The 18513-nt window shown below is 40.9% G+C and overlaps 1 protein-coding gene and 1 pseudogene across 4 annotated transcripts in view; both read right to left on the bottom strand.

Annotated features, from left to right (window-relative positions):
- Window positions 1–3383: 3383 nt before the first annotated feature.
- Window positions 3384–4852, bottom strand: LOC119519390 (annotated as a pseudogene).
- Window positions 4853–11821: 6969 nt separating this feature from the next.
- Window positions 11822–18513, bottom strand: part of SBNO1 (strawberry notch homolog 1) — a 52793-nt gene continuing 46101 nt past the window's right edge. For all 4 annotated transcript variants that reach the window (XM_037816759.1, XM_037816762.1, XM_037816763.1 and 1 more), the window contains exon 32: window positions 11822–18456. In XM_037816759.1, the coding sequence (XP_037672687.1) occupies window positions 18314–18456 (143 nt within the window). In that variant the 3' untranslated portion in view covers window positions 11822–18313. The remainder of the gene's footprint in view (window positions 18457–18513) is intronic.

Genomic DNA, 18513 nt, shown 5'->3' with positions numbered 1-18513 from the left:
CAGATATAATTCACCTACCATAAAAGTTACCATTTTAAAGTGTTCAATCTGGTGGGTTTTAGAATACTTAGAGTTGGGCAACCCTCATCAACTAATTCCAGAACATTTTCATCATCCACAAGAGAAATCTGTAATCAGCAGTCAATCCCCATTTCCCCCTTCTCCCAGCCCCTTCCAACCACCAACCTACCTTCTGCCTCTATGGATTTGCCAGTTCTGGACATCTCATATAAATGGAGTCCTACAATACGTGGCCATTTTGTCGGGCTTTTTTTCACCCAGCATCATGTTTTCAAGGCTTTATCCATGTTGTAGAAAGCACCACTAGTTTATTCTCTTTTATAGCTGAATAATCTTCCATTGTATGGATATACATTTTTTTTTTTAATCCACTCAACAGTTGATGAACAAGTGGGCTGCTTCCACTTTTGGGCTATGAATAGTGCTGCTATGTACAAGTTTTTGTGTAAACAGGTTTTCAACTCTTTTGGGTATATACCTAGGAATGGAATGCTGAGCCATATGATAACTATGTTTAACTTTTTTTGAGGAACTCCAAGCTGTTTTCCACAGCGGCTGAACCATATTACCTTCCCACCTTCAATATATGAGGGTTCCAATTTCTCCTTATACTCACCAACACTAGTTTTTTTTGTTTTTTTGTTTTTTTTTTTAATTATAGCCATCTTGGTGGGTGTGAAATGGAATCTCATTGTGGTTTTGACTTGTGTTTCCCTAATGACTAATGATATTGAGCATCTTTTGTTTTGTTTTTAAAAATGTGTATCTTCTTTAGAGAAATGTCTATTCAAATTCTTTGCCCATTTTTTAATGGGGTTATTTGCCTTTTTATTGTGTTCTAAGAGTTCTTTATACATTCTGGATACTAGATCCTTATAAGACATATGATTTGCAAATATCTTCTCCCATTCTGTGAATTTTCTTTTCATTTTCTTTATAGTGTCCTTTGATGCACAAAAGATTGTAACATTGATGAAGCCCAGTTTATCAATTTATTTCCTTTGGTTGCTTGTGCTTTTGGTGTCATATCCAGTCCAAGATTCTGAAGATTTTCCTCTATGTTTTTTCCTAATAGCTTTATAGTTTTAGTTCTTACATGTAGTTCTTTGATTCATTCTGGGTTAATTTTTCTGTATGATGTAAGGCAAAGGTCTAATTTCATGCTTTTGCATGTGGATATCCAGTTTTCCCAGCACCATTTGGTCTTAGCACTTTTGTGAAGAATCAGTTGGCTTCTATTTAGGTTTATTGTAAAGGTTTGGAAATAGATGGTGATGGTAACAATTGTGAGTGTAATCAACAGCACTGAATTATATCAGTGAATGTGGTTAAAAGGGGAAACTTTAGATCGCTTATGTTACTAGGGTAAAGATTAAAAGATAAAACATAGCACTGTATAACACAATGAACTCTATTGTAGATGATGGACTATAGTTAATAGTACAAGAATGTTCTGTCATGAATTATAACAAATGTATAACACTAATACAAGGTGTAAACAATAGGGTGTAATACAGGGAAAAATACACCTGTTATAAATTATGGATAGTTACTAGTACTATTTTAATAATCTTTCATCAATTATAACAAAGGTAACTACCATTAAAAAAAGAATTATGAAAAAGTGCTATTATCAATTGTAATAAATGTTCCACATCAATGCACAGTGTTGGTGTATGGGAATCCTGTAATTTATGCATGATTGTTATGTAAACCCACAACTTCTTGAATAAAAAATTTTTTTTAAAAAAATCAACTAGCTGTAATGTGAGGGTTTATTTCTGGACTCTCAATTCAATTTCATAGATCTTTATATTTATATTTATCCTTATGTCAGTACCACACTATTTTTTTTCAATTTTTATACATTTTTATTGTGAAATTTAACATATATACATAACAGTGATAACTTTCACAATTTATACACTATTTTGATTACTGTAGCTTTGTAGTATGTTTTGAAATTGGGAAATGTGAGCCCTCCAATCTTGTTCTTTTTCAAGATTGTTTTGGCTAGTCTGGATCCCTTGCTTTTCTGTGTGTATTTTAGGATCAGCTTCTCTGGGGTATCAAAACATAAAAGGCAACTGGAGTTTTTTTGTTTTGTTTTTTGTTTTGTTTTTAAAAATGAGACATATACAGCTTTATTTAATTATTTGTAAAAAGTCATACTCTGGCAGAGTGACATACGCCTACCTCAGCAGAAAGCAGACCATCGGAAAAGCCCCTTTCCCAAATTCAGAACTGTGAGACCTGAGCTGGGCCCTTGCAGGGTGTCAGCTGGTCTTCACGGCTCCTTCACCCTCCTCCCACTGATAACCTCTGGCTGGCTGTGACCCCCTCACACAATCCAGAGGAAGCTGAAAACAGTTTTATATGGATAGGGCTGCCCTTTCAGAGTGGTTCCTTCCCTCTCACAAAAAGGAGGTCACAAGATTAAGAATTTTTCTGAAATGGGTTCAATATCAACTTAATTTAGCTTCCATTGAGTCTGCTGAAATCAAGGCTACATTTATTAAATACGATATACGTTAATGCTTGTTCTCTTCTTCCACCCATTTTCTCACCAACTATGTACTTGTTAGGTCATTACCTCTCTCCTTTTTTGGGACTGAGGAATGGAATAGCTCTCCATCAAGACCTGGAGGCATTTCTTACAGATGTTTGTTTGTTAAGTGGCACCAGACATTGCAGTGACAGCAATTTTACCCCTGCAAAGCAGAGGCCTGGCATTTTGTTTTCTACCTTTCTGTTTTAAGAGTCTAGCAATTAGGCCACACACACTCTCTGGGGAAAATTCCATATTGCATTAGAGCCTCATTATTCATGAGCCTCTAGCAGAATGTATCTATCCTTCCTTTTTATTTACAGAATAGTATATAAGTTTATTAAGGAGGAGGTGCTTGCCACCCTGCTTGCCTTTCTATGTAACAGGCACCCTTCTATTTGTCACAATCAACCAGAGGTCCAAACAGCAATTATGACTTTCCACATTCTCCAGTGTTGCTCTCTCCTGAAGTCACTTGCAAATCTTGTTGACCAATTTGGAAACAAAAGAGAAGGCAGAGCCTACCCAACCTAGAAATCGGTTCTGTACATTTCCCCTGAAAACACTATTGAAAATGCAAAAAAAAAAAAAAAAGTCCCCCACCCCTTTTTTTGCAGAAGCTCAACAAGAAAGCATGTCTAAAATCACAGAACAATGCACACACAAAATGGACACGCATGCTTGCACACACGGAGTTGGGAATCAAAGATCTCATCAGATACACAGCGGGGAAAGCACAGGAAAAAGTTGACAGAAGATATGGAGATTTGATCAGCTAAATGTTAGAATGTTATAGTAATAGCAAGGAGGTGGTTCTTGGTACATACAAAAAAGTGGGCAGGTGCCAGAGAGAGATTCAGTGGCCACGCACGAGTTAAAGATAGTAGATGCCAGTTTGCTGGATGAAATGTTGTATTACGTAGTGGTGGGTTCAAGAAGGTTGGACCTGCATGATCCAGGGGAGGGACATCTGCTTAGCAGGACACTTCCATGGTCTGGGGTCTGTCCATGGCATCAGGGGTCTCAGGGGCTTCTTGAGTTCCATCTGACTGACTGCTGGTGACAGACCGACTGAAGGGACTTTCTGCAGAGCTCATGCTACCTGAGGTTGAGTGGGTTTGTGATGGATGAGCCGGGTCATGCTGGCAGCTGGTATGTAGCCCATTCCCTGCAAAAAGTACTTGAAGGCCTCGGTGAGCTTCCCAGGCTGCACCACTTGGGGCAGTCCCCCACAGTCTGCCATCTTTAGCAAAGTTGTGTTTACAGGGTCCAGGCGAGAGTTGCATTCAACCATAGCCTCAACTGCAGGTGAACTGCCCAGCTACCAATAACGTGGTACATTTTAAAGTTTTCCCTCTGTTATTATTTTGGCTCAGCATGCGTCTTTCAAGCTCCAGTTCTCTCCATCCATTATAAGAATTCAAGAAGAGTTGTAGGTTTTCTTGATTGGTATCTTGGGCAATATGCAGTCTGTAGGTTTGTATCAGGTCCAGGTTGGCTTGCGATTCTTCCTGCCCAAAATGATGAGCCAAAATAATGTCCAGGACATTGGTTGTCAGGCCCGAGAGTTTGTAAGCTGCCCAGTCAATCCACCCCTTGGTACAAGGGTCAATGTTAATGAGCACAAGGCCTTCCACAAACTCTGGACGATTGAGGGCAAATCTGGTGAGGACATAAGCCCCAGCTCCAACTCCAATCCCAATGACGCCTTTCACATTTAAGTGGGTAAGAACAGCAGGCAGCATTTCGGACAGCTCATCCATTGTGGGGTACTGGTACTCTGTCGGGAAAGGGGTGCACCTTCCTGCTGGCCAGGGGCATCTACATGACAGACAGGAAAGTGCTGGGTGATCTCTTGCATATCCTCAAAGTTAAAGAATGCATTGAAACAGGATTTATGGTTGAGGCCAATGTCGTGATATGTCAGAATAACGGGTCTATTTCCTTTCAGTATGCTTCTTATAGTAACACGGACCATAACATGAGTTGTTTCTATGTCATGTTCCTGACAGTCAAAGTCCTGGAAGTTTCGTGTACCATTCTTATCATTTAGAAGTGGTTTGATCTCTGTGAGTTGAACATCATGAAGTTCATCCATGAGGACAGATGAGAGTAGGGGAATCTCAAAAATGAATTGATGCCACTGAGGCGCGGATACTGGAGTTTTGATAGGGAGTTCATTAAATCTATTTAACAGAGTATTGCCATCTTAGCAACATTACATCTTCCAATCCATGAACACAGGATGTTTTTCCATTTATTTCGATCTTTTTTACTTTCAAAAATGTTTGCATTTTTCAGTGTTAAGGTTTCCACTCCTTCAGTTAAGTTTATTCCTAAGTATTTTATTCTTTATTCTTTTGTAAATGGAATTGTTTTTTTAATTTCATTTTCATTGCTAGTGCATAGAAAACAAATGATTTTTGTATATTGACCTTGCATCCTGCAACTTTGCTGAACTCATTTACTGGCTCTGTTTCTTGGGTGTGTGGATTCTTTAAGCCACTCTCTATATAAGACCATGTCATCTGCAAAATAGAGATAATTTTACTTCTTCCTTTCCAATCTGGATGACTTTTATTTCCTTTTCTTGCCCAATTTCTCTAGCTAGCACCTTCAGTACAACGTTGAATAGCAATGGTGAAAGTCGGCATCCTTGTCCTGTTTCTGATTGTGGGGAAAAGTTTTTACTCTTTCACCACTGAGTATGATGTTAGCTGTGGGTTTTTCACAGATGCCTTTTATCGAGTTGAGGAAGTTTCCCTCTATTCCTAGTTTGTTGAGTGTTTTTATCATGAAAAGTTTATGGATTTTGACAAAAGCTTTTTCTGATCTATTGAGATGATTGTGTGTGTGGCTTTTTCTCCCTTATTCAGCAAATATTTATTGAGCATCTGCTAAGTGTCAGGCCCTTTGTAGGGACAGTAAGGGAATACAATCCCCTGCTGTCCTGATGCTTACAGTCTAGTCATGGCAGCCACATTTAGCTATCCTTTCTTATCCCACCAAACTTGAACCATTGCCTTTTCCTCCATCTCCTACAATTTATTATTCTCCAGGCCAGACTTTAGTGTATGGCCCTTGTTCCAGTTTGCTAGAGCTGCCATTATGCAAAATAGCAGAAATGGACTGGATTTTATAAAGGGGATTTTTTAGGTTACAAATTTACAGTCCCAAGGCCATAAAAGCGTTCAAACTAAGGCATAATAAGAGGATACCTTCAATGAAGAAAGGCTGATGGCATCCGAGACACCTCTGTTAGCTGGGAAGGCACATGGCTAGCATCTGCAGGTCCTTTGCTCCTGGGTTCTGGTTTCAAAATGGCTTTCTCCAAAATGTCTCTGGACTTCTGTCTCACCAAGCTTCTCTCTCTCAGCTCCTGTGCATCCTTGCTTGGGCTTCTGTCTCTCTTGCTTCTCCCTCTCAACTCCTGTGCATCTTTGCTTGTTCTCCCAGGGCGTTTCTCTCTAAACATCTGGGCATCCTCTCTTAGCTTCTCTGGGGCAGGGGCAAACTCTGGGCTTCACCTCTTAGCTTCTCTCTAAATGTCCTTCTGTCTGCATCTTCCAGCATCTCCAAACATCTGGGTCTGTGTCAGCTCTTAGCCTCTCTCCAAAATGTCTCTCTCAATTTCTTTAAGCTCCTCTCCATGAGCTCTCTTAAAGGACTCCAGTAATCTAATTAGGACCCACCTTGAATGAGCAGGGTCACATCTCCACAGAAATATTCAATCAGAAATTCCCACCCCACAAGATTGGATTAAAAGATCATGGCTCCTCTGGGGCCCATAACAGCTTCAAACTGGCACAGTCCTGGTACTTCTTTTATTCCCAGATCTGACTCTCCATCACACCAATTTCCTCCTTGTGTTCCACTTGGCAAACTCCTGGTCATCCATCAAAGCCCAGCTCAAATATCCCCACCTCTGAATAGGCTTCCCTAGCAGGCTGACCATAACTAAAGCCTACTATTGCACTTAATTGAGCCTGTTTCTTCCGTAAGCCTGAGCTCCTTGAAGGAAAGAACTCCATCCTTGAATGCTCTTCATCAGGCACACAAAGCTTCCCATAAACGGCCACAATCCATCCCTAAAACTGAGGCAGAGTGAGATCAGTTCTCTTCCACAGGAAGGACTCACTCTCACCCTTCTTCCTGGTCACAGCTCAGGTTCCATAACAGGCTTCAGAAAGGATCTGGATTTTTTTTTTCCCTTCCTCTTCCATCTGTGTCTGAAAGTTAACCACCCCCTCCTACCAAAATGGGAAGAAACATTTCCATTGGTTCCAGCTAGAGGCTTTTGCATAACATTTGCTCAAACAGGCTCCTACAACTTTTAATGCATGCTTTTAGAATGATCTAGAATGGTTTCCTGTTAGTTTAATGGGCATTTCACAGAGTGGCCTACCAGGGAGAGAGCAGTGGATGAAGGAGAGAGGAGGAGGAGCCCGGTGAAAGAGCGTGGCCATGAGGACCATCAGGAGATGTGAGTTCTCCCTCAGAATCCACCATAACCTCTTTAAGCTTCAAAAAACTCGGTTAGCCTCTCCAAGTGTTTAGTAAGTATATGCCTGTAAAGTAGTTGGCAAATGGTGAATATTCAATAAGTGCTCATTGTTTCATTATTGTTATTTCTCTTCTTTTTCATATTGTGTAGTCATTGTTACCCCATTTCCCTAGATGATGGAATCTAAACTGAATAATAATAAATAATTAATGAGGGGGGTAGGCTCAGAATTGAACCCAAATCATCAGCATACCACGGCGAGTGCCTTGCAGAGAGGAAACCCTTGGTTAACCTCTCCAGGCCTTAGTTTTATCTGCAAGATCCTGAAGGATTCTCTCAACTCTAACATCCTAAGAAGGCAAACAGACAACACATACTATTTTTCCTAATGAAAAATTTCAACCTAGAAAGGCTTTTAAATTCTTTTGGGAATGTTTCCATTGCTGGACAACATTCTGGGACAATGGGCTCCAAAGTGGGGTGCACCTACCCGAGGTGGTAAGAAAGATAACTCATAGCAGAGAGGGAAGAAAATATTAGAACTTCTATTTATGTGGGATCTACAGTGTACATACACCTATATGTACACTATGTATACATATAAACATGTATACATATACTGTACATATATGGCTATATGTACACTACATATACATATACTATAGCACACATAATCTAAGGATAAATTGATAAACATATAGTGGAGGTATGCTTAAAAAGGTTTTTTACTGACTGCAGTGTATGATTTTAAAAATTCGGGGACCACTAATCTAAGAAACTACTGAAGTAGTTGAGCATAACTATCAATTTGACAGCCAGAGAAGGGGTGCATGAAGTGGCATGATTGGCCTTGTCACAGTGACTCCTCAGGACAGTGCAACCATACCTCCCATCCAGTTGGACTTTGATCAGGAGCCTACTCCCAAATGTATTACTTTTCGGTTATGTTTCTGCCATTACTCATTTTTAGAACAGGACAGAGACCAGCAAACTTTTTCTGTAAAAGGTCAGATAGTAAATATTTCAGACTTTACATGTGTGATGGATAATTTTTGTGTGTCTGCCTGGCATCCAGTTGTTGTCAAACACTGACCTGGTTGTCCTGTGGAGGTATTTTGTAGATGAGATGAGCATCTACAATTGGTTGACTTTATATAAAAACCACCACCTTCCATTGGGTGAGCCTCATCCAATGAGTTGAAAACCTTAAGCAGCAAAGAACTGAAAGTACAAAGAAGAAATGCCGCAAATCTATACCCTCTACTTCTGTTTCCAACCTGCTGGCCTCCCCTGTGGATTTTGGACTCAAGACTTGAACTCTTACAGAAATTTCCAGCCTGTCGGCTTCCCCTAAGAAATTTAGACTCCAGACTTGCACCATCACTCTTGCTGTAATTTCTTTGCCCTGTGAAATTCAGCCTGCCCTACAGAATTTGGACTTGTCAGCCCCCATAAGAGTGTGAGCCAATTCCTTAAATAAATCTCTTAATATAAATCTTACATATGGTTCTTTTTCTCTAGAGTACCCTAACTAATACAGCTAGGCCATATTCTCTGTCTTAACTAATTAGTCCTGTCACTGTGGCATGAAAGCAGCCACAGACAATATGGGCATGGCAGTGTATCAATGAAAATTTATTACTGAAATTTGGACTTCATATAATTGTTCCATTCACAAAATAGCCGTCTTCTTTTGATACCCCACCCCCCCAACTATCTGAAAATGTAAAAACCACTCTCGGCTTGCAGGGTATTTAAAAAACAGGTGGCAAGCCAGGTAAGTCTGTTTTAGATCAGGCAGGCAAGTGTTTCTTAACCCGAGTTCCTACGGGCAGACACCAAGAATGGGCCATGCAGACACTTATTTTCCTATCAGTATTTCCAAACAAGACATGTACACACCAATACTTAAATGGTGGGAACCGAAAGCTAAACAGAAATCCAGTATCAGCACGGGAATTGAAAGATTTTATAATTTGCCTTAATAGATGATGGAGATGAAAGGGGAGATTTTAGGGGCCTCTAGTTGCTCTAAACAGTGGGAATCTTTACAAAACACTGAAGTTTTATTGAAGGTTGACGTTGTTCAATTTTCTAAAATTCATAAATTATTCGAGTTTGCATTTCTCCAAAAATTAAGATCTCACACATCAATCTGTGTGAAAACTAATCTTGCCTGGAACCAAAGGTAAACCACAGAGGTTGGAACATCTTGTGTGACAACTTAGACTTACTCTCTAAAGCTCCCCAAAAAGGACACCATGGGAAAGGGAACCAAGAGCTCGGAGGCGGCAGGGGGCGGGGGAGTGACTTTGTCTATTCTCAACTGCCTGTTGATTTCTGCATTGCCCAAGAATTACTTACCCAAGCAATCAAAAGTAAAATTAAAGCATTCCAGACCAAGTTAGCATTCAAGTAGTCATTCTTAATAATGACCTTGAACTGACAGAGTGGCACATACCTCCCGTAACCCACAAATACATCGACACACAAAGTGGACAGCATTCAGGGGATGGAGCCAACTTGCTGTGAATTGGAGTCTAAAAATAAGCTTTTGCACATTTCTTTTAGCCTCCTCTTTCTCTCCATAAAGGCCTCCACAGATGGCTTCTTTACATCATGCACTCAAATGACTAGCTGATAAATATTCATACTTATGGAAATTGTACATACTTCAATCCCCAGCCAGCTAACAGGTGTATTTTCTGTATTTCAGGGCAGGTGTCCTCTTGGTCATGGGACTTGTCCTCTGTAAAACACACACATACACACATACCACAGACAACAGCAGCCTTTGCTCTTTAGGACTGATTGGTCCAGGGTAGTAGTTCCCCACCAGGGGAGAGTCTCCCTCACACACACCCAGGGGGACATCTGGCAATATGTGGAGGTATTTTGGGCTGTTACAACTGGGGTGGTGGGGAAAGATGTGCTATTGGCATCTTGTGGGTAAAAGGCAGGGATGTTGCTAAACATCCTATGGTGCACAGGGCAACCCCCCACAAAGAATGATCCAGCCCGAAATAGAGAGCTGAAACCAGACTTAGGCACACATAAAACACCAACTGGGAACAAGGTCAAAGTAAACCTGAACTGTAGTAGAAAAATGGAATGGGGACGTGGAGGCTGTATTTGAAGCCTGGTCTACTCAATTTATTAAAGTATACATTTAAAAACCTGGTTTCTTTTCAGTCTTCAGGCTCAACTTACCAATCATATTTTAGTAAAACTTTCCTTAAAACACTCCCTTTCACTTGTTCTTCAAGTAATGCTCAATTATCTCACATATTTGACAGATTAAATTCCCTTAAGCATTTCAAGCCACAAATTGATTCTCTCAAGCATTTCAAGCACGTCATAGAGAAGACGCAAAAACAACGTTCCAAACATTTCTAGAAATCCAGCCACAGTTTTCAATCCTGCCTTCCTCCCACTGGTTTTCCACAGAGGCCTGGTGGGCAGCAGCCCTGCCTACCTGTGTGGGAGCCCGGACTCCACCACTTGTGAGCTCCCTGGCCTGCCCCCATGTCGTCTGCAAAAGGTGACAGTACTTAAACCTCAGAAGGACGTTATGAGGAATTAAGTGAGTAACGTAAAGGACCCGCCTTCACCCGTCTTCACAGCAAAGTGAAGTGTTTGCTGTTTGGTGTAAGAAATCCTTCTCATTCCCTGGGGTTTTCTCTCACCTTCTTTCCCAATTCCAGTGGCAGGAGCAGAGTGGACTTCTCGCCAGTCACTGCTTCTCTCGACGTGCGCCAGAGCACACGGAATCCTGGCGGTGGGCAGGGAGCCACACTCCCAGGGCGCAGCCCCTGGCCCAGGTGGGCACACCTTCTCCAGATCTCCCGAGGCTCCAGGCCTTCTGGTTTCCGTGCACTGTCAGTCACCTCCCTAAAGGGCCTGGCCCACCCCCAGGCCTTCATGAATTCCTGATGCTTTCTCCCTCTCAAGACCACTAGAAATCTCCCTTGTTCACTGTCCCCCACCACTGGAATAGTCACACCTAGGAGTAATCACAACGCGTGGCCCACCGCCAGGCACCCAGCAGCAGCTTATTAAACAATTAATTAATAGATGAATAATAAATCAGGACACCAAATCTACAAAAATTAGAAAATAAAAGGTCCATTCATGGTTTATGAGCGAAGTAACTTGTCCCTCTGCAAAGGAGGGGGAAGGATTGAGGACTAAGTAAATGAATTCAGCAGCGACTCAACAGCAACTGGCATATAGTAAGTCCTCAGTATTAACTACGGCAACTGTTTACTTTTGTTTCTTTGTTTGCGCTCTTCAATTGTGGAGCTCAAATCCTCAAGTAGCCAACTGGATGGTTACTATGAGAGAGGCACGGCACCAGGAATGAATTTTAAATAGGGGGAGCCCTGGACTCCCTAGTCCTCTGACATTGGTGGATAAGGAGGCCACAGACTACCTGTTCCCTGAGGCCCCATAGCTGCTCCATGGCGTCTTTCAGGAAAGAAACTCATGGCCCAAGCCTCAAGGACCAGCGCAAAGTTCCAGGAGCAAAGTCTTGGGCTCCCAGCAGCAAGGGTTCTTGCAGTGCTGAGCACAGCCAGTGCAGGCTCTCAGGAGGGCTGGGTTCCCTTTATCCACATGGTGGGAGGTATTCTAGGATGTCTTCTAAATACAATCCAAGGGAGAGGAGACCTACAGGGGAGGGTGGTGGTACCAACGCAGCTCAAACAGGAGCTCTGAACCCAGACAAAGGAAACACAGGAAGATAAGCATATTAGCCAGTTTAATTTATTTAAGAATCTTACAAAAAAGAAAAACAAAACACAATTAACAAACAAAAACAAAAACAAAACAAAAACAAAAAACAAAAAACCAACTAAATACAGAATTTGTTACGCTTTATGGGTGATCATTTTTCCTTGCCGGGATAAACCTTGCTAAATGCAGCCAATACATTTTTATTGCATGAAACCCAATTTTCTAAGTTACATATCAAAATGGCTGGAACACTCATTTCTGGACACCTGGTACTGAGTTACCATGAAAGGCTGGAGGAAGCAATGCAGTATCACTAGAACAGTACGTACCTTTCATACACAAACAGAGACACCAAAACAGAGCAGCAATATAAAAAGGGAGATTTAAAAAAAGAGAAGGAAATAAAAACAAACCAAGAGTTTACATCTACCTTTGTTTCAAATTGTCTTTGGATTCCATCATATGTGTTATTGTCTCAAGATGCACCATGTCAGATTAGTAAAGGAGGAAGATCTAAGCCTACGTATAAAAGTATCCTTTGCTCAGTAGAGGTAGAACCTGGCAAAAGTTTTATTGCAGAGATACAGTGTACCTCTTCCCACCTCTCTTGGTTGATGGTAGATACAAGTGGTTATTGAAAAATAATATCAGTAGTTTGCAAATTCAGTATAAACCATGAACAGGATGATGATGATTTTTTTCTGATAGTGGTGAGACTGCAATGTGCTACGTAGAAAAAAAGCTCTCTCTGCCCCGTAAAATGGAAAACAGAAAGAAGGCTCAAGCTTCTTTATCCTCTTCAGTGCCACAAATACTGTCATAGCATGTAAGCCCCAAGGGATATCTTGGCCACAAATGTTTGCTCAAGGCATGACAGGCCTCAGTGCCAACAAGGGAAGTCAGGCAAGTTCTCATCGGGGTGCCTCTGCCTCAGAGGCCTGCATTCACGGCTGACCCTCTGCTCACCCCTGCACTAAAGGGGTGGGCTCAGCCAGCCGCGACTTGCACCTGCTGCAGCCCATGCGCCGTTGCTGCGAACCACATGGCTCTACGACTCCACGGATGTCAAAGGAAGAGAGACATGTTCAGACAGGGTTTCATACTGGAGGCAATCTGTGACAGGCCCTAATTCAGGACAAATTAAGTTCCCAAGACCTAATGAACACAGATAACTTAAATTTTCAACCAACACATCTACCAAGTTGAATAGTAATGAATGAAACTTGTACATGAACGAAAGACCCAAAAAACGCTCACAGCAATCTTTCCTGACAGTTACGGAGGTTTGATTTCTTAAAGATGCAAGATCTATTAAAAAAATAAATTAACTGAAGTTTGCCACCCGGTGATTATTCCCACCATTTTCATGTGCCACACCCCTGGGTTTTCCCACTGCCAAGGCTAATCGTTAAAAATGAAAGAGGCCAGGGAAAGAGAGGCAGAATGCCTTAATCCAGCTCAGCTCTGCTGCTGTTCAGCCAGTCGGCCAAGATCAAGTCACCAGTACAGCAGGAGAGAGAACCAGCTGAGGGGGTCCTCCTGGCCAGTCGTTAGGCAGGTAACGGCCCATTCTACCTTCCAGCAAGAATCAACCTGTGAGCGGAAGGCCTGTGGAAGCCTCCTCAGGAGCTGGCCTGTTCCCTTTTGGAGGATGAGAGTTCCTTACCGTGCATCCTCTAACGTCAGCTGCCAATATGGACACTGGCAGGTACTCTGGGGCCTGTCTTCCTGCCCTGCTATAACTATCTATTGAACAGGTTAAAGGAAAAGCAGATTACCTGTGCTTACTGCAAAGTAAATTTCTGATTATTATTTGTAGGTTAAAAGTATAGGGCCAACTTCTTAAAGAAACACAGGAAATTTGAGGCAGAGGAAATGCCACAAATCACTGTTTCAAATCCCCAAGATTTTCCTATTAGGTGGAGAGCCACACAGATGAAGGATTTGATTCCAGCCTTAAATATTGCAAGGGTGGGAGCAAAATAGGTTTATTGAGGGGCTAAAGTTTGATCCCAAATGCACTGAAGAAGTTAGAGGAGCTTAAAGGAAGTCTTGGGAAGAATTTGTTTTTTGTCTTTTTTTTTTTTTTAAATGTGAAAACATCAGGCTCACTATAGCTTCCAAAAAACAAAATAAATGAGCATAACTAGTCATACAATGACAGTATCAGAATTGCACTCAAGTACATTTCCCCCAATACAATGCATTGCACACAGTAAAAATTTGTAATAAAAATGCAAAACAATCAGGCATGTTGAAACATATTAACACAAAACAGACACAGAAATTCTAGAGCAAAGATGCAAAACCAAACTCTAAAATATAGGAACAAATTCAACTGAGAATTTCTCATACTTTTTCTACATTAAAAAAAGAAAAATAGAAAGAAAAAGAAAAAAGATGCCCCACATGGGAAGTCAAGAAAAGAATAAATAGGATTGAGGGGAGAAGGGAAAAGGGGAAAACAAGCAGGTGGAGTCTCAATTTACAAGAAATATTTACATTGAGAATTCAAAAGAACTCAACATTTCTATATATACACATCTATGTACATATATATAAGTACAGCATGAAATTGGAGGATGCGTTTTGGATTTCACCTCAAGTACTCAGAAAAAACTACTTAGCTAGCTTGAGTTGCAGGTATTTAGATGTGTTTCCTTAACTTATAGCCCGTAAAAGATACTACATTTGTATTAGACAACTGGCATCAATGAGGAAGTTTTTCTAACATGGGTTTGGCTCTCGGCTGTAGCCACAATATGGAATGCTTGCTACATTCAGCAGCCAAGTGTGCAGTAGCACATGCACAAGTATGGTGTCAGCTGGGGAGACCACGGACAAAAGGAAGTACCAGTAGCCAAATAAAGACCATCATCATCATCACAGTGGTTGCTTATGCCACTGGAGATGCCTGAACTAACTAAATATCCATTAAGTGGATCCCAGCTTAAAAGCAACACTGATGTAGCACCATTCTTAGGAACTACCAAATATCACTCCAGTAAATTTTTAAAATGAGAGGACTTGGATAAGAGCATTCTCCTCATCTCCCATCAAGAATAGGACCCAAGGGGAAAAAACTTTTCCTCTGCCCCTACCTTCATAAATTGAGATGCATCAATCAGTTCTACTCTATTGCTTTTTCCCTAGTGTTAAACTGCAGAGTGGCAGGTGGGGGTGTGGGGAGGCTGAAGGAAGTGCCTTTCTACTACGCAACTGTTAATGCTGCCCCGCACCCTTTCTGCTCTTGCCTGGCGGTAGAAGTTGTCCCAACAGCATTCACATACAGGGACTGGGAAATGAACACCCTAGGGAAAAGTTAGCTATGGCTGGAAAACTGTGCCTCTAAAACATTATATACCTCTGGTGCTAGGTAACCTAAACTTTTACCTCCACAGATAAAGCAAACTAAAACTAAAAGGTTTATTATTGCAACTCAAAGAGGTTTCTGAAGTGCTAATTAAATTGGGTTGGAATAAATATATATATATATATATACATACACTACCTCACTGCTTTGGATGCAGGTCTTGCTAATTTATATACACATGTAAAGAAAGATACTGAAGAACATATCTGCAGTTCAGCAGCAAAAAGGGAAAACTGTTGAGTTTACATACCTACTTTTCTGACCAGGTTTATGTTTAAAGAATTTCTCTGTTAATACTTTTATGAATATGCATCACTGATAGTGTATCTGGATAACTCTACTAAACTGCAGATACAAAGACCTTGTGTTATGAAGGTTGCTAAATTAGGGGAAAACTAACTCCCCAAGAGATAACATCTGAGCAGCTCTGGACTCTGGAAGTGGTTTTCAGTACAATCAACACTGTAAACTCTGAAAACATTAGCATGATTTATAATCGAATCTTTGTGCTCAGAGCCATATTGCTAAAAAAGGAAACAAGGCATTACCAAGGCCAAGTGGACACCCATCAGGTTAAACAAGGCCTCTAGGTTCAGATGAGGCATTTAGATCCTGAAATAACTGGACCCATTTCACACAAGTTAGCTGTTGTTAAGACTTGACTATTTGACAAAGGAGGATCTTAAATGCTGGGGTTTTCTCCCATGTTGGCTGACCTGAACTTGCTGACTTTTACAAAGGGCACAGTGTAAAGGTCATGTGCTCACCTCCAGAAAGGAGGATGGCACTAGAATCCGGGTGCTCACACGCAGACCACCCCCTGATGGGCGTGGACATGCAGCCCCTCAGTGACCCATCATTTACACCGACTGCCTTTTTGAGGTCTACTTTGAGGGAGTTTTCACGGGCCATTCTGGACCTTATTAACAAAAGAAAAAGAAAGAAGACCATTCTAGAAAGAACAGAACACACATATGCCTCTTTGAATCAGACAGCTATTCCAAGAGCAAACTTTAAATCATCAACTGTGGGGATCAATTAATTGCATGCTAAAGAACCCTCATACTGATGCCACTTTGAAAGAAACAAACAAAAAAACCCCATAAGCTACTGAAAAGATACAAACACACACACACCCCTCTCCGTCTCATCCCCCAGGAGGGAGCAGGTTTGCTTCCCTTTGCAGTTCCATTTCACTTCATATGCCGATGGAAAATAATTGGGGTATTGGTTTAAACATAGAAGCCCTGGGAAGTTTTGCTGAATTAAAGGGAAGATTCTGCTCTTGGCTGCTGTCTGGGTCTAGTGGCCTATAAGGGACACTGATATTCAAATGGATCACTGCCTGAGATACATGGACTGGACTGAGGAATAAAAGTTGCATCCACTGGGCAAAATGTGCCAAAGAACAGAAGTTATGCTCGATTTGCTCTTTTAGACACCAAGAATAAATAAATACAAACAGAAATTTATGGGAAACTTGACTAGCCAAATACATGGTTAAGAAGAACAAAAGCTCTAGCTTTCCATCCCTTAACATACATCTCTGATTTGATTTTGTGAGAATTTAGAAATGAGAACAATGCAACTTGAAAAACATTAAAAAATACTATCATTTTACCCCTTCCTCAACACCATCTCAATTTTTAGGGGTAGGTTTTTAGCCAAAATATAAGGCTACCTGGAATGCTGAGGCAACACACGAGTTCTGCAGAATGCCCATCACAGACTACTCTGAGGTGGTGAGGACCTAAACAAGAGTCCACTTCTTGTTAGTATAACAACTTTTTATTTGACATCTACAAGATTTTGGTATCTTGCAGCTTTTGATCAGGTTTATACAATCTCAATTTTTCAATAGTGCAACCTGTGCAAGCAAAAAAAAAGGGGGAGTGGGGGCGAGTAAACAAAAAGACCAATTGTCCCCTCACTTGTTTATAAACATCTATTATAGGTGAAACAAAACTTACCCATATTATAGATAAGTGTCTATTCACATTTGTACATTACCATTTTTAACAGCTTGAGATAAACTCTACAATGTCTTACAACACATGAAACAATATTCAAGTTACTGGGTAACAAAATAACAATAACAAAAAAACATACAGCAGAAGCCTCAAGTGTCTCCTCATTGTCTAGTTTATAACTCAAGTAAGGTTTCCTTTTCATGAGTGACAAAGCAAATCAGGACAATGAAGTAAAAAAAGGACTGCAAGATGGAAGTCAATTTGCACTTTTTAGAACTATCTTTAAGTTAAAGAAAACGTAATTTAAGAAAAACAGGCTTGTAGCCATTTTTGCAGCACATGTGAGGAATACTATCAGTACATTAAAAGTAACTTTTAAAGAGTTTTATCACCAAAAAATGTATGTACTCATTACTCTGACAAGAAAACTAGGGCAGGAAGGAGAAGGGGGGAGGGACTCACAGGGTCAGAAGCAATACCCGGGTATAAACACCATAAAAATGCAATAACCAAGGCTGTACATCTACAAATGTGTTTCTCTCTGTCACTTGACTTCTGTGTTAATCTTGTTTACACATGCTTTCAAAGACATGCACTGTCAGAAAAAAAATTAGAAAAGAACCTGAATGCATGATATGCAACCTTTCATCTCATGCTTTAATAAACCTAGTGTTTAGTAAGTTGGAAAAAGAAACCAATGTATATTTTCTATATTTATAGACTCAAAATACATGCATCTGGGGATAACTCCCCCAGCAACGTCATGGATGGACTGCGTTAACCCTGAGCACTGTATAACAGAAAAGTAAAGCCAGTGTGGGAAGTTCCAAGCCTTTCAAACCAACTGTGGTTTGCAGCCTTTAAGAAACTCACCAACAAACAGACTAACATACACACACGCACACACACCCCTCTGCTCACCCAAAGTAAAAACAAATGGGAAGTACCGTGGGAAAAGCAAAAGGAAAGACCGATGTACCACCATCGGCGCTGCTGATTTTCAGACTTGCTATCGATTCCAGGTCTGTCTTTATTCCCCAAAATATTAACTAGAGAGAGCACAACTGAGAAAAACTTACAATTCTTTGGAAACTGTCCCTGATATTTATGCAAATGATATGCCTCAACAGCATTTCAGATACATCCATGTTGAAACCTGTTCTTTATGCATTGCTCGAGTTGGTGATGCTTTGCGGGTGGTGCTGCTGCCAAAGCTGTTTCTGCTGGACCGCAAGCTGTTGAGACTGGTCTGAAGTTGACAGGAGATTTACAAGAGGAGACACACAATTTGCTGGAATGATCAGACCTGTAATTAGCAAGAAGAATTCATCAAGTTGCATCCAGAGAGACCACACTATATTTT

This window comes from Choloepus didactylus, chromosome 23, assembly GCF_015220235.1.
Source record: "Choloepus didactylus isolate mChoDid1 chromosome 23, mChoDid1.pri, whole genome shotgun sequence".
NCBI lineage: Eukaryota > Metazoa > Chordata > Mammalia > Pilosa > Megalonychidae > Choloepus > Choloepus didactylus.
Note: the sequence above shows the minus strand (reverse complement) of the source record. Positions and strands in the feature narration are given on the sequence as shown.